Genomic DNA, 27971 nt, shown 5'->3' with positions numbered 1-27971 from the left:
GAAAAATGCAGAGATTCTTGGAGGATCATCTAATGGTTTTTCCGCTGATTTTTTATTTAAGAAGTTGGGAAAGTCTCTCTCCCTGCATATGAAATGTAGCCACCATTGAATTCTGCGTTTTTATGCAAAACTGCTGCTTCGCAAGTTATGCAACTGGGGAGCGTAAAAATCTTGCCTCCGAGCAGGAAGATCAGGTGTTCGTTAGCATACCCACCAACCATGCAAATCTTTGCAGCAGACTAGTGGCACAAGGTCAGAACTGTCTCAAGAACAGAAGGAGGACACCAAAAGAAAACTAGAACAAAAATGCTTTTAATAGCTTAACCCCTTCTCTTCCAGGGATCAGAGAAACAGAAACACCCCATTATCTCCCCACCTTCCAAAAAAACTAAGGCAGTTGTTCTGCAAAGACATATACTTTGGGGAAAATTTCATTTCAGATTCCTGAAAAATTATATGGCAACTGTTTTCCCAGCAGCCAAAATGAAGCTTTTTCTATGCATTAATCATATTTATACACCAGAAGAGATCCCTGTGCTTGATTACAAAAATAGTATTTCTTGGGGCATCTCTCTATTAGACAGAGTTAACCAAGAGGAAAACAATATGAGTATATCCTCTTCCTGCACACAAACTAAGGCAGGAGGACAAGATAAATTTAAAAGCGCCTCTTCCTCCATCACGGTTTTCTTCTCTCCATCCACACAGATGCCCCTCATTCACAAGTATGGTCTACAAGCCCAGAATCAAGTACTCTAGAATATGGGGCAACCATTAGCCCACTATTAAAACATGAATATTATTTTAAGTTAAGCAGCAATTAACTAAAAATCTATCCATGGCATAGGAAAGGGATACTTCAGCTGTCATGCCATGGATAGCAGGGAAGGAAAACACAGTGCTCAGCAGCAAAATAAAATTAAATAAAATTAGCTGCCACAGTGGAAGCTCTGCAGAGAGGAATTCCGAACCTATTTCCTACAGAGTTTCTAATCTCAGCATGACTTTTTTTGCACAAGTTTTGGATGTGAAGGTTTGAAAAGGAAGTTGAACTGGCATGCCTTTTGACTGTTGCAAGGACGAAGAAACTGAACATGAGTGAGAAGTTACAGACTGTATTGGGGTTATTCCACCAAAGGCTTGTGCACCTCTCCCACCTGTGACCTGCCCTCCACACACTGAAGTGGCTTCGTCTCCAGAACAGAGAAAGGCAAATTACTTTCGGGGTCTCCTCGTTGGACTCCTTATCAAATGGAACACCTAATACATCATCATCATTGATTTGTATGCTGCTTTTCCATAGTCAACCATGTGCAAAGCGGTTTTATTCCTTTTGCTCCATTTATAATAAACAAGAGGCTGCTGATGGTTCTAACGCTGTGGCCAATTGAATCCAATGAACAGGATGCTTGAAGGTCCAAGGAGAATCCAAAAGACTACAACGGGGTAAAACAATATGGTTCTCTTCAGATGTTCTGGACCACAACTTCAGCTGGCATGGTCAATAGTCAGGAGCAATGGGAGTTGTAGTCTACAGCATCTGGAGGGCAGACACTATGTTGGCTATCCCTAGACTGCAATGTTTTTGAAGCAGTGGTCACCCTGCTCTGTCTCTCTTGTCTGCCTGTCTCTCTCTATACACATATACATGTACATATACCTGTATATATGTATATGTGTGTGTGTGTGTGTGTGTGTGTGTGTGTGTGTGTGTGTGTTCTTCTAGAGCAGAGTGGAGGCAGACCCAAGCTTGCACCTTATGTCCTACAGACTGGAGAAAGTGCATTGCCAATGAAATGAAAAAGGCGGCAGGGTGAGCCAGCAAAAACAAGTGGGTGGGACAGAAGAAAAAATATATTTCCTTCCCTAGAGACCTAAATACTAGGCAATTAACTCAGGGGTTTTTTTTTGGGGGGGGGGGGTACTTTTAAGCAACTGGAAAGTTCCCAAAATAAGAAAACTGCAAGGGAAAACTCTTACCTACAACTCAGAGAAGATATTCTGTTTTTAAGATCCTTGAAAACATAGCAATGCTCTTGATTTTTAAAGAGAGTGTGGCGTGCAGTGAATATAAAAAAGTGATAGATTGGAAGTGGCTGTCCAGCCAAGACAACAGAATATGGTTTGAGTAAATGGGGAGGGGAGCAATCTACAGTTGGCATAGTCTGGCCCAAGTTTCCTAAGAGTAATGCGGACTGCAAGGGTGTACAACCACCATTTGCTTAGTGACAAAAAATTATGTGAAACCAAGGTCTTTGCTTCTGTATAATATGCATACATCTTGGCTTTGGCAAGGGTTGAGCCAAAAGACAACATAGTTTTTTTTTCTGGTTAACATATTGGGGACCATGAAAGGAACAGGATTTCTCAAACCTGGTGCCCCACCAGACATTGCTGGACTAAAACAACCACCATCTCTGGCCTCTGGCCATTCTTGCTGGGACAGCTATGTATTTGAGTTCAACATCACCTTGAGCAGCTTTTCTCAACCTTGGGTCCCCAGATGTTGTTGGACTACAACTCCCATCATTCCTAGCTAGCATGACCAGTTGTCGGGGGGTTGGGAGTTGTAGTCCAACAACACCTGGTGCCCCAACTGATCTAGAGAGAACCAAGTTGGAGAATGCTGCACTACATGATGCAAGACTACAGTATGTCATTCTACTCAGAAAGACCATGGGATGCTATTGAAGGTCTTATTTCAGGGCACACATTTTCAAGGGGAGGCAAAGCAAAGATGTTTAATGGAGACAGCAATGTTACAGTCATATTTCTCCTCAACACCCACCCACAAATGGCTGCCTGCCTTGCTTCCAATTCCAAGCATAAATCCCAGAGAAGAGTTACCTGGAAGAGAAGGTCTGAGTTGGTTCAAGACAATGGCGCATTATCAACACCAACACACCCTGAAGTTGTTCTGACAGCAGATTTTATGCCACCATTATTTCTGCAACCACTTGCTCCAGAGATGTGACACAAAAGACGTCAAGGTGTGTGCCATGTCCAGAGATCACTTTCCCAAACATGTCCTTTCCTTCACAAAACACAGGAATTCTGTGTTCCTAAAAGCCAACCTTAACGTAGCATTTGTCCTGGTCATGCATACCTTTCTCTCTCCGCCCTCCATTCTTACCTCAAGGAACAATGCTAGAATTTAACATAAATGAGGAGAGAACAAATGTTACGTGTATTGCGCAGGGACTCTTGGGCTTAGGTCACAATCATATTTTTAAAAAAAGCCACGTTACATCAACTGTGTGGTATCCATTTGATGGCTGGAAGCAAACAGGTAAAATGGAGTCATTTAACAAAAAAGAGGAGTCAACATCCTGTGCCACTTTAAAGACTCCTGCCCACCAGAAACAAGGTTTGAGAAAGGATAGGCGGCTCCACTAAGAAGGTTCACAAACCCCATGGAGATTCCTCTATGCATGGCCGAGGTGGGAGGTCACACAAATGTCACGGAAATGGGGAAGGACAACCTTGTGGAGAGCCAGTGAATCAGTTCACTTTCAGCATTCAGTCCCAAGCAGTGATGAGGCATGTCCCACATACGCCACATGCCTAACCATAGACACACAAGAAAGAAAACATTCTGGGAGAAGTTGCCGGGGGTGGGGTGGGGGAATCAGGAGTTTTCCAAAGAGCAGCAACATCAGGTCTTTTTACTAGCTCAAGTCACATAAGTCACAGAGCCCCGTGTCAGGGCCTCTCTCTATTACAGCCATTTCTCTCTCTGCACATGGAAGAAATAAAGTATTGAATACCAGGAAGTCAGTTTCTCTGCCTGGTGTCATGTATTTTGCACCTCCAGAGTCACATGAATTAAGCTGCCCATGTTCTCTCTAGCCACTTGGTTGTGACCATGGCTTTAGATGCAGAGGCTGGGCTCATCAGCTGTCCTGTGGGCTGAAAGAGACACCAGAGAGGCCACAACTATGGGCCAATAGCTAGCAGCAGAGCAGGCAAGCCAAGCTTCAGAGACACAGATCACCGCATTAAACTTAATTCCATAATCCCTGCCCTAGTTTTACATTTTATTGAGTTTTTAAACATCCTCTCTGTAAAATGCATTCATGTAGGCAATGCCTCCCGCCGCCCAGGCCATGCAGCAGCGCTGGAGGAGGGGATGGCTACCAGTTTTACACTGCTCACAGACAACGTGGAAAAGGAACCCCTGTACAGACTAGATTCTGCTGGGAGGCAAAACTCAACAGGCCACGTTACCATGCTGCTCAATAGTGGAACGGGGCAAAAGGGGGGAAGAAATAGTAGCAGCAGTTTAACAAAGCCACTCTTGCCCCTGCTGACGTGTCCTACTCTGTGCATAGTGTGAAACAGTGCAGTCTTTCATCAGAGTTCAAACTGAGCAAACTAGATTTCCCTTCAAACAAAGAAACAAAAACAAAAAAAAAACCCCAAATCATGGGAAGGAGAGGCAGTTCAGCTTTAGCTGGTCCGGCAGTGGACTTGCCCCTCGGAGCTGTCTTCATCATCTGAGCCTCCAGTCCCACCACTAGTCAGTCCTGTGATCCGGTAGCCCATGTTAAACAGCATCACCTCCAGTGGGTCAGCGTTCATCCGCCTCTGGTTGGCTTGGGAAGCGCCTTCCATGTCTTCCACCACTCGCCCGTTCAGTGCCTCGCTCTGCAAAACAAGAGGAAGGGCAACAGGCAACGTTAGCTGCTCGTGCTGGGCAAACCAAAGTGGGTGGGGGTGCTTTTGGTTTTCCAAGCTTAACCCACGGCAGGCACATTGTTCTGAACATCATCATCATCATATTTATTACGTATACCCCACCCATCTGGCCGGGTCTCCCAGCCACTCTGGATGGCTCTCAATGGAATATAAAAAAAAAAATGATAAAACATCAAACATTAAAAACTTCCCTAAACAGGGCTGCCTTCAGATGTCTTCTAAAAGTCATATAGTTGTTAATTTCCTTGACATCTGATGGGAGGGCATTCCACAGGGCGGGCGCCACTACCGAGAAGGCCCTCTGCCTGGTTCCCTGTAACCTCACTTCTCGCAGTGAGGGAACCACCAGAAGGCCCTTGGTGCTGGACCTCAGTGTCCGGGCTGAACGATGGGGGTGGAGATGCTCCTTCAGGTATACTGGGCTGAGGCCTTTTAGGGCTTTAAAGGTCAGCACATGCAAGTAGCATTCAGCAACCAGGGCTAGAGGTTGCCTGTAGAAGGCAGATCCATGCATTTGTCTAATCCTTTGTCTGATCATACCTCTGGTCTGGGATTCCACAGCCGTACGACTGGATCAATGCCACTGGTGGCCAGGAAGCAGTAACTCGGGTGGGGCTGGAGGCAGTTGACAATGGACTCATCGCCTTGCAACACCCGCACCAGGTTTGTTGTTTCTTTTTCCCAGATGAAGAAGGAGCCGTCGTCAGAGCCGCTGACAATGTACTGTGCATTGCTGGGGGGGGGGGGGGCAGGGATTGTTGGAGAGAGTAAGTAGAAGAATTGAAGCAAGAGTTAGGTTTGATCGTTGTAAAATGTGGACCAAACAAAATTTCCCTCGATCCCTAATTCAGCAGGCAGTACAGATGGAAGGGCAACACATAAACAGCAGAAACTCCACTCCTGACCTTGAGAGAAGTTGACATACCTGCCAAAAAAGTTGGCCTCTTTGATGTCTGTGGTGGTGTTGCAGTGGCCGCAGTATCTGAACTTGTAGTCATAGCTGCGCTCCCTCAGCACCATCTCATCATCCGAAATGGAATCTTTTCGGCCTGTTGCTCGCAGCCAGATAGGGCCGCTCCCTTTCTTGTCTTCCGCTAAAAAAAGTCAAACACAGTGTTACTTGTTTCTAGCACTTGGGAGAGCACAAGAAAGCCTTGCTGCTTCTCAATCTACCCTACTTCACAGCGATAAATAACATCCTCTACCTAGGAAGAGTTGGACACGACTAAACGACTAAACAACAACAACCACCTAGGAATTTTAAAGCTGGAAGGGACCTCAGAAATTATTGGATCCTGGGGTGGGGAACCTCAGGCCCGGGGCTGAATGTGGCCCTCTTCTCAGTCTGGCCCTGATCTAAATTACACCCACCACCATACAACTGATATCTGCGCTGTTCAGAAAAACAAAAAGGCATAAAAAGAAAAGTGCAGTGCTAATGCAAGTTGCAGCTGAATAGTCTTGAATCGTGTATAGCTCAGAGGTTTGATAATTTAAGAAAAGGAATCTAAGCCTTTACCAATGCTCAGGGCAGGATGGCAATACGCTGGCACAACAGTTCTCACCATTATCACTTTTTGAGAAAAGGGCTGCATTGATGTCCCGGTCCAGTGCATCACAAGCACTGCTATGTGCTTGCTCTGGGAATTTTCCTTTGAAGTCATCCAGACACTCCAGTGCTTCTGCCACATACTTCAGCTCAAAGAGACAGCGAGCCAGGCGGAAGTGAGCCTTCAAGTGGCATGGATTTAGGGAGATGGCCTTTAAGCAGTCTCTCAATGCATCGTAGTGATCCCCATCCCTGTAAAGGTGACAAAAATCCTAATTATTCAGTGGGAAAGCATTTCCCCTCTTGCTTCCAAAACTCATTTACCCCCATCTAGTTCAGTATTCTCTGAAACGTCTGATAGCATCTCTCCAGGGTTTCAGACCTGGTCTTTCCTAGTCCTACCTGGAATGCCTGGGACTGGACCTGGAACTTTTTACATCCAAACCATGCACTCTACCACGGAGCTATGAATGAGCCCACATTTCCCTCAAAACAGAAGCACCTCTGCTTCCCTTCCACAGCAGCAAAAGCCAGACTATACTTGGTCCTCATATATGGGCACTATTGCTTGCAGAATTTTCCCAGGAGGGAAAGACAAGATAGATTCTTTCTGTTAGGAGAGAAGAAGCAGAGGAAGGCATAAACTATCGGGGGGGGGGGGCTCATGTGGCTCCTCTGGCGAGAGCATTCTCCCCTCACCTTGTGCCCTCAAAATGATGTTGGACTACAGCTCCCTGGGTCATGTTGGCTGGTGCTGATGGGAGCTTGAGTCCAACAACGTCTGGGCATCACCAGGTTGAGGAAGGCTAGTCTAAAAAAGAGACAGCCCACAAGAGAGTCTGCAGGCCAGTGGCTTTAGCAGTCAGACTGACAGCCGCCTATGGAGGAAGTAATATCCACATACTCTTGAGATCAAGGAAAGGGCAGAGGAACTCCCACAGTGCTATCCTAAGATGGCAAGAGAGGCTCATTTCATTAAGGAAAGTGGCCTCGTTTGCTTACCACTTGCGCTTCATGTAGGCAGCAGCTCTGTTTCCGTACAGCATGGCATTGCTGGAGGCTTTCTGGACAGCTTTGCTATAAAGCTGGATGGCTTGAGTCCATTGCTGACAAGCAAAAGCCTCGTTGGCTTGCAGTTTGATTTTCTCCAGATAGGGAGGCAGCTCCACCTGTGGACTTCAGAAAGGAGGGGAGGAGAGGAGAGCTGGAATATGTCAAAATAGATCCTGGCCATGGAACCCCTCCTTACCCCCAACCTCCCATTGATTTATTAAATTTATACTCTGCTTTTATAAAACTAAACACACTTTTATTTCAATCAGTTCTCCCAGCTGGATAAACAAGTTCCTGCCACGGAAGTCTATTCTGTATTGTTTTTTAAAAAATTATATTCTGCTGTTTCTCGTGCAGTTGTTAAGTGGTTTTTGTTGGCTTTATTATGCTTTGTACATCACCTTGAGATATTAGAAGATAATAGCATTAATGGCAACAACAGCAACAACTCCCAGCAGCCCCAACCAGTACAGCTGTGTTGGATGAGGCTGTAGTCTAAAACATCTGGAGGGCACCAGGTTGGTGAAGACTTGGCACAGTTTCCAGTCAAGTTGACTCTCACTCTCAGTCTCTTCAAGTAAATTCCCAGAACTTTTTGGACACGGTTTAGATCAAAAATACAAAACCATTTAAGACAATCATGTCACCTTACCTTATGTGTGCTCGCCCCTCAGACAGCCTGAAGCCGTTGCTGTGGAGATGGATGCCATTTGACACGCCATTGGTTGATGTTTTTCCGTTCTGCACCTCTTGAGTGTTGGAAAGACAAGCAAGGTGTAAGTTGCAGATAATGTACAGGCATCTTGCACATACTTGGCCATTCAGTTTCATGGACTCATCGATCCTCAAGGAGGCCAAGGGTAAAACAAAGTGCATATGTTCGAACCACCACCACCCCCTGCATCCCAGAAATAAACACTCGTAACTCACATAGAACTTGTAGCCATTCATCAAGGAGCAAGATTTCAATCTGCTCTTCCCTGGCTCACAGCTCATTGTGCAAGCCTGGCGCCCCCACCTCCAAGGACCACCCATACCAATTATACAAGGCACATAGCTTGGGCCAAATAAGGCCACAACTTTTATTGATTACAGATGAAGGGTTTGGCAAGGCATTGGGAAGCCATTTTGACCTGCTTGCTGAGGTATTCTGTTTGGGGTCAACTCAAGGCAAAGGGGGCCTAATGACACACATCAAGTAGGCACCCCCTTCCCCCCATGGAGTTGCCAGCTTGAGAAGTGCTATGGTCCTCGCCCCCGCCTGGACTTTTGGACAGATGCAGCTGCCCGTGGATCTCTGTAAACTCTTTGTCGCTAGCCTGTGCCAGGTATCTCAAAAGTCAACATCAACCAGGAATGCAGACGTGGGCATACATCTCCCTCCAGAGGCACATTTACTTAACAAAAAATAACAACTAAATGGCAAACTAGTAGGCTTTGTTCATATTTAACGATAATAGCTTTCCCCAAGCAACCCAAGGGAATCGTAAGTCAGAGAGGGCACCAACAATTTTGTTAAGATCCCTATCCCCCACCCCTGGTGCACATACACACAAAACTACAGTTCCTGGGAAAGGGAGATTGGCTATTGAACTAGCTTATGTTTGTAGTGTCCTGACATGCTAGCATCACACCACCAACTCCATACTGTACTATTCCAAATGGGAGAGAAACCCTTAACACAGAGAGAACTGCACTATGAGTGGTAAGTGAAGTCAGCAATGCCTTAAGAGTTGAATACAAATACAGGTGCTTTCTTCAATTCAAGATAAGTGTAGTTCGCTCACCTCCTGAAGAGTGGCATTTCTTTGGCAGGAGAAAAGTGTATGGCCGCTGCTTGTAAGTCAGATCAAATAAGTAAACCTAGAAATCAAGTGGAGGACAGTAAGTTTGCAGGCTTTACAAGCCAAGTTATGATGAAGAAATAAAAGGATTTGTTTTCTGCCAGTTACCATGAACATGCACGTTTCTAGTAGAGAGGAACTATGTCCTCTACTGGGTAATGTAAAACATGACTTCAGAACCCAAAAGGCGCCTCCCCACCCTCAAAAGATGGTCACTGGGAACTGAATGCCTAGTGATGCCTTAAGAAAGAACCATGGATTTCAGAGTTATATACAGAACAGCTTCTTCGTCATAAAACAACAAAACTATATCAGTTTATGGAAATTTTAAATCAAGCCACCTCTTTGACTTAGAAAACTGATTTGTCAGGTGAGAACAAAAGCAACCACGGAAAAACTTCCTGCATTTGGAAAAGGATTTCTTCATATGTTCCTAGGACTACATGCAGAAGCCTAGGAATGGTCCCAGAATTATCAGAATTACCAAAATGTGTCCCATGCCTTGGAGTGTGCACACACACAGCATCAATGAGTTTATTAATTTAAAGTAGGGAAGGATATCATGGAGAATTTTATGTGGTTTTATACACAACAGCAAAATTTTGAAAACCATGAGTATGAATTTTTTAAATATAATAATACACACTGAAAAGCCAGCTTAAGTCTACAGCCTGCAGTGAAGCTACCAAAAGGAAGCACCTATGGACAGAGACCATGTCACTTTCATGTTCTGTACACCAAGTCACACTTTCCTAGTACCAAAAAAAGGGTTCCTTTGCTTCCAAAATCAGATAGTGCTGGGAAGGATAAGGTGTTTGTTCATTGCCAGCATTTCCAGGGCACCTATGATTTTCAGAGACAGTTAAGGCAGGGGTAGGGAACTCTGTGCCCTTCAGATGTTGCTGGACTCCAACCCCAGCTAACATGGCCAGTGATCAGGAATGGTGAGACTTCTAGCCCAGCAACATCTAGAGGGCAACCCAAGGGATTCATGACCTTCATGGAAAGTCCCCACAGCTGTTATCTTCAGGAAACTCTCAACCCAAAGAGATTGGAGGGATGAGGAACTACTACAAAACATATGCAGTACTAGCTGCCCAGAACGAGCACTGTGCAAATCATTTAATGACTGCCAAGCGATCGTCCACATGTATGAAACCACTACCATTGAAGAGCTACCTGGCCCCACAGTGAATGCAATGCGTTTCAGTGAAAACAATTCATATATTTAACTTCAAGTCTATAATTAAATAGGCCCTTCCAGAGATTTATGTGGCAGCAAACCTAGATTTGGAGAAAGGAGAAGGGATGACACTTCCAGGTGCAGGGAAGTATGGTTTGATCCCAACATGTTTCACGTCTTCTTCATGGGAGCTCTTAGGCATAACCAGCACCAGTAATTCCACATAAGAGAACTATGTTTCATATTTGGTTTGATCAGAATCCTTGCTTTCTCTATTTTGCAATATTTTCTGCACTGTGGGTGGGCCAAAGGCCACTCACTCCTTGTGGTGCTGACCTTGACCCCTTTGAGTTTTATCTAGGAAATCTTTTGAATGACTTTCCAGCCCTGTGAGGGTTGCTCAAAGAAATAAAATTGGGAAATGGTAACAACCCCCCCCCCAACAACCCAGTACCAAAACACCTGCCCATCAATTTCTAATGGGTAATTCATCTGTGATCCTTCTTACCTGCTCCCCTCCCATGTTGACCAAGAGTTCTGTACCATCAGGACTGAAGGTGACATATGTAGCTACCAAAACTCTCAGCCGGTTATTGTAGTCTGGCAATTTCACTGGAAGATGCCCTGAAGAACGAGAAGAAACTCAAGCATATCTCACCTCTACAACTTCACAGAATGGAAGTGACCTCAGCCCACTATTACAAACTTTCAAAAGGTGCTTTACAGTAAAATCATCTTATATTTGTGCTGGCCTTTGTAGCACGCTGTTGTGATATGAAGTAGTTCTCAACTCATACTAAGCTATCAACAGTCAAGAAGATCCATGTCTGAGCCATCCACTCCCAGTCCAAGTAACTTAAAAGCACCTGCACCTCCTTAATGAGACAGCAAAACCACCATCTTTTGGAACACAAGCAGACCCCAGATTAGTCACAACACACAAAACTGTCTTACCTGCTACATAGTACTGTGCTGCACCATCTGGAAGGGGTTTCTGCCGGTCACAAAATGTATGGACCCCAGCTGTGGGATTCTGTTTCATTGTTTTTCTAGCCAGAAGGGAGGAAGAGTTTAATTTTGATGATGCTGGTTTCGAGGGCAAGAAAAGTACCAAAGCTGTTAAATTAAAAAGGTGAAACACAAAGAAACTACCAGGGAGCAGAGTGGGGGAGGATACTGGGACAGTCTTTGAGTTCTATATGATTAAAGAGATGGGAGAAGAGGACTGAAGAGGAGGCTGCTGAATTTGGGAGGCATTATCACTTGGTGTAAATTAGGAATACAGATTGCATCTTACCACAAGGAATAATCCTTCATGTGTAGTGCAACAGACAATGTTAAAGTTTGACTATTTTAAAAAAAGTTTTATTTACAGACTCCTGCTGTTATAAACATGGCAATTTACCAAGTTAACATCAGCAAAACAAAGAAAAATCATTGTCCCAGAGTTCACAATTTAGATTTCAACTATGGGAACAATTCAAAAGAGAGTGGAGGGAAGAAGAAGAAGAAAAAAAGGCAAGCAAATGTAGCTAACACAAAATAAAATGCCATAGATTTACTTTCAATCAGGAACGAGACTTAATAGCTTCCAGTACATACAAGTCAGTGCTCTCCTGCAAGTCTTGGGTATGCTGTCATACTACTGATAGCTTTGGCATTCAGGCGTAGAATTTTCAATTACAGCAAAAGCAAACATCAAGATGTACCCCTTTATCTCACTTTATAAAGCTGGTCTCTCCCCCCCTCCCCGTTTTTCTATGCATGTACATAAATGAATATATTCACCACCTTTACTGTCCACATCATACCGTACAAGAATCAAGCTCTCTGAAACGAAACTGTGTGCTACATCATTCCACCTTTTAAAAGCTGCTACGGGTCCCTCTCTTTTGTTGCAATAAACTAACCTGAATACTTTTCGAGAGTCTACTTCTCTACAGCAGCCACATATATCACTCACAGCTGAACAATTTCCAAGGTTTGGACAACAGAAATTACTCATGTGACCCCGGATGCACCGTCATGTTCAAAGTGCATTATGTCCACCTTTATGGTGAGGCAGTCAAGCACTCCATCTCATGGCAGAGTACACTCTATGGCTAAGCTTAAAATAAATGTTGGCCTTGGTTCCACAGTAATATGACTGATGGTTTGCTGCTACAAAACCAGCACAGCTAACACTAAGGAACCTGTAGTGTACTCTGAGTTTGCAGCCCCCTCTACAGTTCATGTGAATTGGTGAAAGTCTTTCTTCTTGGTTTTACATTACTTTCCCTTCTGCCTGAAGACTTAAACCTCACCAAGCTCCAAGAATTAGTTACCGTTACCTGTGATTGTGGATCATGCGTATATCATAGATCCGTACAAAAGGCCCGCTGGCTCCCACTGCCAGGTAGTTATTGTCCTGGGGGTTGACAGTGAGACACTTTGCCTCCACAAGCTGTCCACAGTATTCCGTCAGGTCAATCAGGACCTCTGAGTGTTTGCTGTTCTCTCGCAGGTCATACTGTCTAAAAATGAGCAAATGAAAGAGTGTTAACAGGTACATACAGAACAGAAGAAGCTACTGATAGGCATCACACACTGAGCCACCAAGGAAAGTGGGGAATTAAGGCACCAATGCTTTGTTGGCTACTTCTTCCTACCTAGGTTTTGCTTAGGTGGGTTCTCTTCGATGAAGGCTAACTGGCAGAACACACATTTTGCATGCAAAAAGGTCACAGGTGCAATTTCTGGCATTTCCAGTTAAAGGTTTAGAGTAGCAGGCCAATGTGAAGTCTCTGTCAAAGACTATGTAGAGCTGCTGCCAGACAGAGCAGACAGTACAGGGCTGAATGGGCCAATGATCAACACAGTATAAGGCAGCATTGCACCTTATACTGAATTTGGCTTCAAACAGTTCTGGCTCTCACACCACACAAGCCTGGGAACTGCAGTACTGTAATATCCAACAGAGAGTTCTTAGCATCCTCACAAAATTCACTGCCCTTAGTAGGAAGAGCTGTCACTCTTCAGATAAGAAAGCACTTGTACCTAATCAGCCCATCCTCAGCCGCACTCCAGAAGGTGTTGGGCCACATGGGAGCTGTGGCGATACGCTTGACTCTGTTTTTGTGATCCCCAAACATATGGATGGTTTCTTTAACCGTCAAGTCGTGGACATGCACCTTGGAATCGGCAGCCCCAGTGATAAGTATCCGATCCTCTGCATGTGGTAAGAACTGTGGAGAAACAAAGCAAGATTTTCAAAGCATGGATCTTCCAACACAACCACAACACTTTCCCCTAACAACAAACAGGCATCCTATTGCCTGCTTAGGATAGTGCTGCTGAGCAGCCCCATTTGATTGGCTTTGGGTTGTATCCAGTGTAGCACTAAATGAAAATCACTTAGTGGTCTGCCTGTTCCGCTGGCAAAGTGTTTTGCACCAGGGGAATGTTGTTGCACAAGGTAATGCACAAGCGGGTTGCTGGTAACCTTGTTCAGTTTATTGTACAACAATCTGTTGTGCAATGAATTTCTGCTGCTAACGCAAAAGAACTTACACTTATAGACAAAGAACACTGGATACATCCCATAACTGATAAGTGCCCACCTCCAGTGAAATTTCTAGTATTTCCTAAGAGTGCTTTTAGGACAAATACTAAAAATGCAGATGACACCAAACTGGGAGGGGTGGCTAACACCCCAGAGGACAGGATCACACTTCAAAACGACCTTGACAGATTAGAGAACTGGGCCAAAACAAACAAGATGAACTTTAACAGGGAGAAATGTAAAGTGTTGCACTTGGGCAAAAAAAATGAGAGGCACAAATACAAGATGGGTGACACCTGGCTTGAGAGCAGTACATGTGAAAAGGATCTAGGAGTCTTGGTTGACCACAAACTTGACATGAGCCAACAGTGTGATGCGGCAGCTTAAAAAGCCAATGCAATTCTGGGCTGCATCAATAGGAGTATAGCATCTAGATCAAGGGAAGTAATAGTGCCACTGTATTCTGCTCTGGTCAGACCTCACCTGGAGTACTGTGTCCAGTTCTGGGCACCACAGTTCAAGAAGGACACTGACAAACTGGAACGTGTCCAGAGGAGGGCAACCAAAATGGTCAAAGGCCTGGAAACAATGCCTTATGAGGAACGGCTAAGGGAGCTGGGCATGTTTAGCCTGGAGAAGAGGAGGTTAAGGGGTGATATGATAGCCATGTTCAAATATATAAAAGGATGTCACATAGAGGAGGGAGAAAGGTTGTTTTCTGCTGCTCCAGAGAAGCGGACACGGAGCAATGGATCCAAACTACAAGAAAGAAGATTCCACCTAAACATTAGGAAGAACTTCCTGACAGTAAGAGCTGTTCGACAGTGGAATTTACTGCCAAGGAGTGTGGTGGAGTCTCCTTCTTTGGAGGTCTTTAAGCAGAGGCTTGACAACCATATGTCAGGAGTGCTCTGGTGGTGTTTCCTACTTGGCAGGGGGTTGGACTTGTGGTCTATTCCAACTCTATGATTCTAAGAGGAGGAAACCCAAGCATGCAAATGTTTCCAGGGCACATAAACTACATACATGTACACTCTTGTGTGTTGATGGGGGGTGCAGGGAGAATTAAGCACATTAGGCTCTGTGTGTGTGTTTGTGTGTGTGTTGGTGCATATGCTCATGTCAAGTTCAATGTGCAAATGGCCAGGAAGGCAGGTACACCATGGTGATAGGACTGGTATAATCTCAAATCTCAACCCCTCACAATTCAGGGCCAATTGGGGAGGCTGGGAAAGCAGGAGGGCCGTTTGGCCCCAGGCCTCAAGCTAAAGGTGGATAAATCTGTCAATGGTTGCTAGAAGTGATGGAGGCTACACTCTGCCTCCACAGTCTGAGGCAGCAATGCTTCTGAATAGCAGCTGCTGGAAATTGGGGGGGGGGGGGGTGTGCTCTTGTGCTCAGATCCTGCAGGCATCTGGGTGAAAGCTGTGAGAATCAGATGCTGGATAAGATGAGCCATTGGCCTGATCCAGCAAGCTTTTCTTATGTTCTTAACATCCAGAGGACCACAGCTTCCCCAGTCTAGCCTTAGAGATACACTCTGATCCAGCAAGGAAGAACCACATATCTGTATGTGTTGAGCTGCTACAATGCTAATCTGGCACCCACTATATATTTGAGAAATGCGTATGAGTAAGTACATCACCATGCAGGACCCACTAGTTGCATACAACAAGGAGTGTCCTGATGTGGACTGGAACCACCACATATATCTTCTTCTTTTTGCAAATTGTTTTCAGGGGTCTTGTGGTGGTGTTTTTTTCCAAAAAACAATTAAGCAGTATATAAATTTTATGAAATAAATGATTGTTACTTTTGGTCAAACTGTGGGTTATTTTGTCTGCCCTACTGAGTGATAATTTTATAATAATTTTAGAAGTGGCCTTATGCTCAAATATAAAAGAACAGAAATGGAAGACAGAGAGATAAAAATGGTGACAAAGGAAATCCACCTATTCAGACAGCACAGCACATGACATCCTGCTTTATGCTGAACTGGAGCATCCCAGAGAAGTGTGATAAGTATGCACAATACATTGCCCAATTCACTCATTCACCCAGAGATTTGTAGCTACCACACATCATTCAGCATATACAGGAAAAACATCACAACTTGGGGCTTGTGCTTGCCTCTACCATTATCTGTGTGGAGCTGGTGTCTGTACATTCATTCTGATGTCAGCAAGGGAGTCACACAACTGCAAGCTTCACTTTTCAATCTGTGCAGCCGCCTTTCCCCTCTTTAGCCTCAACTGAATGTGGACTGGATGAACCAGTCACATGAGTCTGTCACCATAAACACAGCAGCTAGTGCGCATGCCATGAGCTACGAGAGAAAACCCATGCAGGCCATAATAGGCATGCCAGAAGTTTGTGCTGATGACAGCTATTTCACACCACTGGTATATTGACTGGGGAATGAGGAAATAACAACACTGACCATCCAAAAACAGTCCAAGTCTGGGCCATGTAAAAATAATTGAAGCAGAGACAGCCCTACCATGAGGATTTGGAGTGCCATTAATGGCAGCAGAGTGGAATACAGATTATTTGACCCACAGGGCACAACCAACTGGGAGGTTCTCTGGGACAAGTGCTGTTGAAATGGGCACCAGTTGTGGAACAGCACCATCAGTCAGGCATCATTTGAATTATTCGCCTCCAAATGCCTGGGGCTGTCCCTGGGTCTGAGACACTGCACAATAGATTAGTCACAGCAGTGTCCAGTCTGCTCCCCAATGCTGAAGATTTACAAGTTCTCCTCTGTTTCAAATATTCAGACTGCAAGTGCCGTTGCTTGTGTAGCCAGACAAGTACACGAGGTTTTGAGCCTTGCTTGCTGGGGCTGATGGGAGCTGCAGTTTAGCAACATCTGGATGGCTGAATACTCCCCACTGAAGACTTAGAGGAATCACAAGGTTTGCAGAAGAGCAAAAACTCAAAACAGCAACAACAAAACCCTTAAAGGGAGGCAGGGCGACCCTAAAATTGGCCTACTGAGGAATAAATGTAGGCAAGAAATGTTGCATAAATGTTGAGTGCAGGGGACAATAGAATGGAATGGCTGGAATCCTGAACAGCAACACTCCTCACTGTGACATGTTGTTGCATGACCCATTCGTAAATGCATACTACTTAAAGAGACCATTTCCCCTCTGCTCATCCTTTCACCACTTTGCCCAAAACCCACTCACCTTGACTGAGAATATGTTTGCTGTATGTCCTGTATGCATGGAGAGGAGCTTCTTATGGTGCAGCGGGTCCCACACTATCGTGTGCTGGTCATCAGAGCCAGAGGCCAGCAAACTGAGAAGTCAAAGGAGACAAAGCGTTATGAGCTTTGCTGCCCATGAAAACAACTCTGATCTTCCATATTGTTCCACATTCATTTGCAGGAAGACCTCAGGTGCAAGTGCAACCTGGGACACTCTAGAATCTATGTAGGTTTGTGGAGCACACAGCAAGGAATTAGAAGGAGAAGAAAATGACTCCACTATCAGCATGATAATTGACAGAAACAGGACAAGATAATGGCAAAGCATCAGCTGACAATTTGTGGAAAGTGCCCCATACCTCCAACTAATGCCTTTTGATTTAAACTGTTCCCTTGGCCAGATAAGCTTTCCATAGACATTTAATGGAGTTGTCTATTCTTCCCTACTGTACTTTCCCCACAATACAAGGACTTGACTTACAGGTAAGAAAGTACTTCCAGCATCTCATGTCAAACATGGTCCACAGGTTCTATTCCAGCAAGTCTCCAGGTTGTACTGTGCAGCCTGCCTTTGTATGGCTTGCAGTATGTTATGGTTAACATAACTCCCACCTCCCAGAATTTAATCCAGGCATGAAGATGTTGTTGGGACTGCCATTCCCACCCTCCTGAACCTTTGGCCATCCTGGCTGGGGCTGATAGGAGTTGGGAATGTATGTTGCTTATTTCATCTTATTTTTTATATATCATAAATTTTATACACAGCTTGATTGTAAAAAAAATTCTGAAAGCAGTTCTGGAGATCTACAGATTCTGCACTCCCAATTTAATCCTTTCTGAAAGTCACAACATTGTATTGCAAGAAATAACATAGTAAAATTTGTCTTGCTGGATTAAGCCAAGGTCTCATCCAGTTCAGCATTTAATTTCAAATAGCAGCCAACCAGATGTCTTCAGAAGCTCACAAGGAGGGCATAAAGGCAATGGCTTCTCAGTTTGACAGCTGCTAGCCACAGCATGAATGTGCTTGATCTACACTTTAAAAATGAATGAAAAATTGCTGCTGGAAGTGGGAAGACTATAGCAAAGGCACCATTTGGCTAAGCAAGAGAGCAAAATGGAAAGTGGCCCCATCGTAAACTCAGTTGCTCATCACATTTTACAGAGTTCCCTCCACTGGATACATGCTACAGTCATCCTTTAAATTTTAAGACATACTTACTTTCCCTTTTCATTCCATTCAAGGCAGTTAACACAGCCAGTATGACCCTGAAAGAGTTATACAAGGTAATGCAAAGTGTTATACAAATTTGAGATTTTACAGAATTCCAAGATGGGGATAAAATAAAATATCACACTATTTGGACATGTCCAATTCCCCTTGTAGTTTTAAGTTCTCAGACCCTCATTTGGAAGTATAGTGAGAGTTGTCCCATGTCACGCCCTTGACTACTCATAATGTGCTTGCTTGCACATACTGTACTTCATGAAAACAATCTTCCCGCACCACGACTAACAAGAGTAAGTTGCAGGAAATGCAAAGCAGCCCCCACTAACTCCAGAAGATCTTTCTCGGAACCTCTGGCACCCTCCAGATCTTGTTGGACTATAACTCCCAAGAGAGGAGAGAGAAAGGAATCCTCAAGCCCCATTTCACTAACCCTTTATCATTGGCCATGCTAGCTGGGGCTGGTGGTGAGTTGGAGTTCAACAATAACTGGAGGTTGGAGAAGACTGCTCTAGTCTAGAGCAACTGAGACTCAATACTAGAGGTGACCACAGACAGCCCATGTGTCAGCACAGCCACTGCTGAATCCTTATAAAATGAAGGAGCAATGTAAAGAACATTTGGCCAACTGTCATGGATGCTTTAGCTGAGATTCCTGCATTACAGGGCGTTGGACTAGATGACCCTTGCAACTCTACAGTTCTATGATTTCCGATAGAAAGGAAAGGGTGCCGAACTCTCCTTGTCCTATGAAAGGTCTTCTTCCCAACGGAGCCCCACCAGAAGAAAGGCAGCTAGGAAGGAGGTTTCGGACAGGGAAGTGTACTGGGCAGGGGGTAGGCTCAACAACACCCTCTGACTAGTCTCAATGCCCTTTAAAAATCATGTCCACCTCTGATATTTTAGGGATTCAACATGACTGAAATTGGGTTGTGATGCAGATACATCAGGTTCCGACAAGTTATCTGGCGCCAACCAGTGTGGGGCGGCTACTGAATTGCCACCTCCTGCCAAGGAACTTGCTGTCTGCAAAAGCCCATGCTCCTGTTTAAAAAGCCTTAGTTCAGTAAAATAAGGAGGATAAGAGACAAGGTGGCCATGTGGTCTTTTTACCTTAAAAAAACAGCCATGAATCATGGACATTTGAGGGAAGTAGGTTCATAATGTCACTTTCTAATGAACTGAGCCTTACAACTAGGTAACCTCACATAGGGTTAGACTGCCTGGCTGATACTCACAGGATACTGACGCTTTAGATCTAGCTGAGATTTGCATATCACAAACACATAGGTAGGTGCTCAATTCTTTTAGGCAAAGACCTAGCTCTTGGAAGGGGGAAATCCAAGTAGACTAAGGATGGACAACCTCTCCAAGCACTCTTGGGCTCCAGCTCCCATCATCCCAGACAGCATGAGCAATGGTCAGGGATGGCAGCAGCTGGAGTCCCAACAACACCTGGAGGACAAAAGATTCCCCATCCCTGAAAGATTAAAAATGGTGGCACTTGAAGGGCATCACAAATCCATGTGGTCCTTTGCCAGCACAAAATGTTAAATAAATGCAAAACGTGTCAGAAGAGGAACACCAATCCTTGAGAGGGAAACTGGATTTTCATTAGCGTTCAGCAGCTGTCATTGTAAGGGGAGGAGCTGTACTTCAGTTCCTCCAGCACTTGCAACTTACCTGCAGCTCTGCCTCCAAGCCCAGGCGCTGGATGAAGGGGTCAGTGACATGATAGTGTCGTTCAAAGCTGAGGGCACCCTTCTCCTATAAAGAGCAAATGGATATCATGCCTTACCATGTCAGGAATCAATATGTGAGCTCTTAAATCTAACTCTATACCATTCCAACAGAAGGCACAGTGTTACGATAATCCATGGAGGCCCTTTTCCAAGTGCCCCCACAATCCAGGGTATGGAGGGTGGCTGTGAAGGAGAGGCGGCAGCCGAGCTGTGGAATGATGGGAAGCCCCTTGCTTCTTCTCCTTGCTGTTGCTTTGAGATCTTCTGAGGAGGTTCTTCTTCTTGTTTCACAACCGGGGAAGCTCCATATTTAACAATGTGAGGCGCATGGGTGGCCATGACTGATGGGATTCTGGCACATAGTGAAGACTTCTTTGTTCTCCGGAAACTTTCAGAGGTCATGTTTAGTTTAATTTCAAGTGTCCCCCACCACCACCACCTGGCAGCTTCTAGTCTGTTTGCATTTAATATCTCTTGTTATCATTTTTAATTGCACTTTGACTCCTTTTGTAAGTCCTACAGATATAAGAGGTTTGAGAGTTTGTCTGTCTTGCAACCAATCAGTATATAAATTTTAATAAATAAATATTTGTTTTGATGTAAGCCACCTTGCGCATATTTGACAAAAAGCAACATACAATAATGCAAAATAAATTAGATAAATGAGCCTTCTGTGGTGGTGCCCTAATTGCAGAATGCCCTCTTCTCACAAGTACAGCTGTCATCATTCTGATGTCAGGTTATTTTCCCGAGACATTTTAAATGAATGGTTGTTTTTTGGTTGCCTTTGTCTGTTTCAAATTGTATTTTATTGTTGTGCATCTGGTTGTTTTATTTATGTTTTGTATTCCACCTGCTTATCTGTACAGATGACAGTTGGGCTATGAAGTAAAATACATATATACCTGTTCATTGCCTTCTCCAAGTGGGTTAGCAGCAATGAGAGTGATAAGACAGAGCACAACCGCACTCTCTCTCTGGGCAGTTGTGCCTACTGTGTCCTGAGGGTGAGGGCAAGTGACTGGCAGTGGCAGAGGTGCTACAGCCACTCAGCAAGGAAAGCCTTCAGAGGGAATTTTGCCCATCTTCTACCCCCCTCAAAAGAACCTAGAGCCAGCACCACTGACAGCCAAACCATGGTTTGGCCATGACATCTGATCTGAGCTTAAAACATTAAAAGTATGTTTTCTGAGACCACACCAAACTACTCCAACTGCCTTTCAAGTTCATTATCTTCCTCCCTCCCTTTAGCGCAAGAGGTACCTTGAGCTGCCTGTGGATGAGGTCTCTAGTAATGTTTGCTTTTGCCATCTTCTCACAATAGGGCTGACGAAAGCAAGCTAGTGGAGGTGTTGCTGTGCATCCGAGCATTCCAGTAGAGTTCGTGTCCATACAGAAGGCATTGAAATTACCTGTGGTCAAATAAGGGGGGTGGGGAAGAGAAGATTTTATTATTATTTATACAGAAAATCATGATGTGATGGCTATGGTCCTCTCCTGCTTTGATTCACCGTCCTCAGCAAATGGCATTTGGAAGACGACCCTGAACCTGAAAATTCCATTTAGCTATTAGGGCTAGTAGTAATTGATAACATGACCTCCATATTGCTGCCTTTCCTAACCCCATTTTAAAGCCATCTAAACACACGGCTATCACAACACCTTGTGGCTCAGGTCCTACACCACCTTCTTCCATTCAAGCAAGGTCGTTAGTTCCCACCACCTTTCCCCTTAGCCCTACCACTATGATCTCCCCTCTCCCCCATCAGCCGCCTGAATCCATCACTCACATTTGGAGATAAGAAGAGCCCTGCTGGATCCAACCAAAGGCCATCTAGTTCAAGCAACCTGCTCCCCCACAGTGACCAACCAGGTGCCTCAGGAAGCTCGTGAAGCAGGGCAGGAAGGCAACATCCCCTTTCTGCTCTTGCTCCCCAGCAACCTGCATCCACTGGCATGCCACCTATGAACCTTGAGCTTTACGATAGTTGCGACAGCTGAGGTAGTCCAGGCAATTGAAACTTCAAGACTGGATTACTGCAATGAACTCTATGTGAGGCTTCCCTTGTGGTTGGTCCACCAAGTGGGATCCTGTTAGCATTTTACACCTCTGCTCAAAGATCTGCACTGGCTACCAATTTGCTACTGCACCCAGTTCAAGGTTTTACTATTAGTATATAATGCCCATAACAGCTTGAGGCCAGTTGACTTGAGGGATTGCCCCATATGTGCCTTGCCCCATATGTGTCACTTCTATCTGTGTAAATTTCACAAGTGCTATATAACATTTGCTCCACATCCATGAGTCGATCTTTCAGCATGACAGCACCTACGCTTTGGAACACCCCGACTATTAATAATAGACAGGCACCTTAATCATGCTGTTCTAGATACCGACCAATTTTTATTTTTTTTTAGTACAGAAAACCTATCTGGACATAAGTCAGGTGCGTAAAATGGTTTTTAAATCCTGCTGGTTTTATTTGTATATTACTGATAATTACTTTAGTATTTTGTGTGGAAGGCTTGGAGATTTTTGGATTAACCATCTCAGGCCCTATGACTGGCAGAGGAGGCCCTGTTGCTACCTGCGTGGCATAAACCCATTTATGGGAGGTCTGGTGAGGTCTGCATCCCTCACTGCTTAGTTTCAGGAGGAAATTTAAAAGCATTCCTGTTTACCCAGGCATTTGATAGCTCAAAGAAACCGTTCCTGGCAACCTTGAAATTATTAGCCAAGAGGATAAGGATTGTTTTAAACTGTTTCTAGATGTTTACAGTGGTACCTCTGATTAAGAACTTAATTCGTTCTGGAGGTCTGTTCTTAACCTGAAACTGTTCTTAACCTGAAGCACCACTTTAGCTAATGGGGCCTCCTGCTGCTGCTGCCGCCACCGCGATTTCTGTTCTCATCCTGAAGCAAAGTTCTTAACCCGAGGTACTATTTCTGGATTAGCGGAGCCTGTAACCTGAAACGTCTATAACCTGAAGTGTCTGTAACCCGAGGTACCACTGTAATTGTTTATAAATGTTTGATTGATTTTAGATCTTTTTACATGCTTAAATGTTCATTTTTAATCGTATTGCTTTTTCACTGATGTGCTTGCTGCGCTGGGTTCCTTTGGGAAGAACCGGATATAAATTTAATAAAGATAAAATTTCTAATTCAATAAATTTTGTTCCCCCACCCCACTGACTTTATATATATCCCTGCGTATTAGTCATCACTTATCTTGACCAGCTAGCTACATATTTGCTGTGAATTGTAATCCTCACTCAATTCCACTACCTATAATCTGTTAGCGTGAGGCAAAACTGTAGGAAGGAATGCGAGCAATGCAACCGACCACTGAAGCAAGGAAAAACAGCCTATATCAAGATAGGCTTTTTCCTCATTTTTGTAAAAGTGCGCTTGAGCTTTGGCTGTGCCATGCATCATGCATGCAAACAAACAAGCTGCAGTGCTCACTCAAGATAACTGATCATGCACAGAAACCCCAAGGGGCTTGTTTAATGGTAGAAAGGAATGAAGAAGCTAGGACACCATCTCTCCACAGAGGAACAGTTGAAGACTTGGATGCCTCTTCAGGATGGAATTCAGCCAGCATTGCAATCCGTGCTCAATGAAGTCCAGCCTCAGAGAAACACATGGCAGGCTTGGTGACAGGGGACAGAACTTGACAGCCATTCTTTCCCATACTGATATAATTATGTCTGGCTGTCAGCCTCTGCAGCAAGAAACTACGCTAACCACTCAAAAGAAGCCTAATAGCCCAAAGGAGCTCTCACTTTTGAAAGGGAGAAGAAAGATAGTTGGCCAAGACACAGTGCTCCAATTACATGAGAAGGGGAAGTAAAGGGTCAACTCACCCACCCACTTTTGGAGGCTTTCTTCTCAGTCCATGCACATGTGTTTCCTGAAACAGACTGAGCATGTGGCATGGGAAACTGGATGCCTGACTAGGATTGCTACACTGCCACATTAAAATGCTGCCTGTTCCTTTAAAAGGCTACAATCCTACACACACTGACTTGGGAGCACATCTCACTGAACAGAGCAGAATTTACTGGTACACCTGAATAGCCTGTATGGAATCAGGCTGCAAGTAGGACAGAATGCAATTGCTGTGTCTACAGTCCTGTTCCTCCACTTATACTGTCACTAATCCTCCTCAATTGTCTGCAGTGTGGTGATAACTGCTTATAGGCCCATTCTTCACATCAATTTGGTTGGTTGTCACAAGATACAGAGACTTTTCAGTAGTGGCCCTGTCACTGGGGAATTCCTTCCAATGGATGTATGATTGGCTCCTTCTCTGGTTGTTTTTAAATTATTCTTAAGGTCTTGATAATTTCTATCTATTTTTAACTAAACAAAGCTGCCAATTCACAATTTAACTGGCACTATTTTCTTTATGTAACATGTTAGATGGCTACCCTTTATGTTTTAAATCACTGTTATGCTTCTAAACATGAACTACCTTTGAAGAGTTTTTGACCCCAAAAGATGGAATAAACATACTCCAAATAGTAAAATAAATCTGTCAATCATACCACCAAGCCAACTACGATTGGCAACTATACTTGTGCTGTAGTGAGCTCTATGGATCTTCTAATGTAACTTATCACAGGCATGCTGAAGATCTGCATTCACAGCAAGATGATGCCTATAAGCACTTTTCCATCTTCATATTCAGTCATGCGATTCATCCACCAGTAGTTGAACACATTCCCATATAGGCTGTCAGCCAGTATTAAGCCAAATGATGTTTCCCAACTTCCTTTAGTACAGGTTGGCCATTAAGCCTCACACTTGCTAGCTATACTCATTTAACACATAAAACATTTAATCTAGATTGGCTTTACAGGTTAATGTTTGAGCTTGTTCTACCTCTTTTCTGATGCTGTCAGAGGCACATGTGTGACATGATTTCATACCTATTTTTTAATGTTTGTCATTACAATAAAAAGCAAGCACAGGTTTAATTCCCCCCATGAGGTCTACATGGAAACATGTCAATAAAAAGAAATACTGCACTCTGCTTTGTACAAATGCCCACACTCACAGCAGAAAGCAGGGCACAGAGATTTTCAAAAGCCCAGAATTGCATGAGTGAAATAAACCTACTTTGGATACCAATTGACAACAAAAACCAACCCAGTTTAAAATTATGCACTAAAATGGTAGTTAAGGAGCATACTTTAGGAAGGGGATGCAGGGTGCAAGATATCATTGGCCAGGCAGCAGGGAAATGGGCATCAAGGAAAGGTATTTGGAAGTCAGAAGTTAGCAGTTAGCACACATTTCCTCCACAGCTAAGAAAATGCAAGGAGGCCCTCAGCACAACATTCACTTCTACCTCACTTCCCCATGCATAAAAAAGTGGGATGGGAACAACCAAGGGTTCACAACTGTTGGGGTTACAACTCTGAATAATATTAAAATGACTGTAGAATTTAAGAACTTACTTATCAAATTTAGGAAGGACAATTTTCTGACAGAAGAGGCAAGACAGGAAAGAAACAGTAGCAAGGCAGTAAACATAAGATACAAAGACAGGCAATACTAGCAATGAGAGGAGGGCTGGTGTTTGTGTGTCTGTGTCCACATAGAGCACACAGATTGCTCTTTTTCCAAACCTCCTTCCTGCTCACAATCACAATGCTGAACACATACAAATATTGCCAGACCTTTATCACTTTTACAGCTGGCACTGTATTAAAATAATGTGTTCCAAGGACAGCAAGAGAAATACCGTATTTTTCGCTCTATAACACGCACCCGACCATAACACGCACATAGTTTTTAGAGGAGGAAAATCCGCAGGCATGCCACCCGTAGGCATTCCCTCCATAACACGCACAGACATTTCCCCTTACTTTCTAGGAGGAAAAAAGTGAGTGTTATGGTGCAAAAAATACGGTAACTATTCTATGGTCAAGGTAGGGACAGTTGTTCTATGCTAACTGATCTGAGATGTTTGCCTCAACATTACCTATTAAAGTCTTGCGATACCTCATATTGTGGCAGAAGCTTTAATGAACTTGGCTTTTAATTCTGCTAATGAAGTGGGCCTTACTCTATTAAAATTTGGGTGATAGCTCTCTGGCAGAGCATATCCTTTGCCTGCAGAACCCCCAGCATCTCTAGGTAGGGCTGGAAGAAAGCCCTAACTGAAATCCTGGCAAGCTGCTGCTGATAAGGGGTGGACACTTCTGAGCTAGATGGATCATTGGACTGATTCGGTATAATGCAGCTTCCTATGTTCCTTGAAGGTCCTCAGCTCACAATATGCAGCATCTCCACAGAGGGCCAGAAAAGACCCATTCGAAACCCTGGAGAGCCACTGCCAGTCAGCATAGAGAATACTGAGCTAGATGGACTCTGCATGAAGGCAACTTCCTACCTTCCTTAAAAGCTTCCGCCACAGTGAATCTGCTGGGGCCACAAAGCACACTATCTCTTTACGAAGGGGAAGAGGGAGTTCGTTGCTGTGTGAAAGACTAACCCTGGAATTTGCTAGGAAGAGAGAGAGAGAGAGAGAGACCTCAAGGGGGGGGGGGAGAGAAACCTGGAGTGAGCTGTGCACCAACTTCCCTTGAACACAGTGGGAGGTTGCAAAAGCAGCCAGAGGAGCTACATGCTTATTCGAAACCCAAAATGCTGCGGTCCATTTTGTGCCCCTGTAAATTCACGTGGGGAGGGGGGAGGAAACGTGGGGGGGTGGTTTGAAACAGACTATGGGGCAATAGGTTATTACGGAATCAAGGAAGTACAGGGGGGCGGATCGTGTGTCACTTGGAGGGGGGCATCTACCTTTGGAGAAAAAGAAGTGGGGAGGGGGGAGCCGATATCTCTCACGGGGAAGGAGGGAAGGAAGGGGGGTCACGGGAGTTACCTGTCAGGCCTCCTCAGGGCAGGCTCAGCAGCCGCAGCAGCCAGTGGACGAAGCCCCTGAACTTCCATGCAGGGGGGCGGCCCGAAGCCCGAGCCAGGGCAGGGGCCCCTCCGGGAGGTGAGTGGCTGGGTGGCAGCCTGAGCCGGTCGCCAGGCTTCGCAGCCCCGGCCTGGCTGGGACCCGAGCCCTCCGCGGCCCCCTCCTCTGTTTATCCCCTCCAGCTGTCTGGGGCTCCAGCTAACGCCACCTCCTTCTCCCACCGCCCCCCTCCCCTTTCTCCGACTCGGACAGCAGAGCGCCTGCGCGACGCTAACTGCGCCACCAACCCCTATCCCCGCGCCGGCCCCTCCGCGGCGCGAGCGGCGTAAGGGCGCTTCGGGAATAGCGCGTCCTCCCTTGACGTTAAACGTCCAATTGGCCGTGCTGGGAGTGACGGCCGGAATGGCCAAAGGGGAGGCCGCTGACTGGTTGGAGGCTCGGGCCAATCTGCGCACTTAGAGTAACGTAAAGGGGAGGGGGAGGGGCCGGCGTACCAGGGGCAGAAGGGGATGCTGGGAGTTGAAGTTTGCGAAAGAGGGAAATGGGCTCTCCTTCCTAGGCCAGCGGGAGGAGGAGGAAATCTTCAGGGCAGAAACCCGCCTTCTCTATGAAAGCCGCCTGGGGGAGCTTCGCGACTAATTTTTCTTTTCTCTTTTCTCTTTTTCTTTTGCTTGTAGTACTATGCATGGTTACCTAGGATGTAAGTTCTGTTGAACTCTGTTGTGTTTACTTTAGAGTAGACATGCGTCGGACGGCAGTGTGAAAGTTTAGAACCGTGTTCACTTGGAAATTGTAGGTGTCCGCCGGAAATGCCTTTTTTTTTAGTAAAAAAAGCCGTAGGAATTGACTTTTTTTGTTTTAATTTTTTAAATTTTACTTTTATAAGAGAGAAAACAATAGTAGCAAGAGATGAAAATGTAAAAGATTAAAAGCAAATTGATAAATAGGCACATAGAATAAGTACAGTTACATAAAGTCCAT

At 44.8% G+C, this 27971-nt stretch overlaps 1 protein-coding gene across 1 annotated transcript; it reads right to left on the bottom strand.

The window, feature by feature from the left end:
• Positions 1–291: 291 nt before the first annotated feature.
• Positions 292–27228, bottom strand: WDTC1 (WD and tetratricopeptide repeats 1). Its single transcript, XM_028738717.2, has 16 exons — positions 26952–27228; positions 21316–21464; positions 19994–20077; positions 18305–18351; positions 17063–17174; positions 13364–13551; positions 12658–12840; positions 11282–11376; positions 10836–10951; positions 9088–9163; positions 7953–8049; positions 7250–7423; positions 6264–6499; positions 5624–5792; positions 5239–5431; positions 292–4647 (listed from the first exon to the last, which is right to left on the bottom strand). Exons 2-16 carry the CDS (start codon positions 21442–21444, stop codon positions 4450–4452), a joined length of 2097 nt encoding a protein of 698 aa, XP_028594550.1. The 5' UTR covers positions 21445–21464; positions 26952–27228; the 3' UTR covers positions 292–4449.
• Positions 27229–27971: the final 743 nt, after the last annotated feature.

The sequence above is a fragment of the Podarcis muralis genome, chromosome 7 (genome assembly GCF_964188315.1).
Source record: "Podarcis muralis chromosome 7, rPodMur119.hap1.1, whole genome shotgun sequence".
Taxonomy (NCBI): Eukaryota; Metazoa; Chordata; class Lepidosauria; order Squamata; family Lacertidae; genus Podarcis; species Podarcis muralis.
This window is presented reverse-complemented; position numbering and strand designations above follow the sequence as displayed.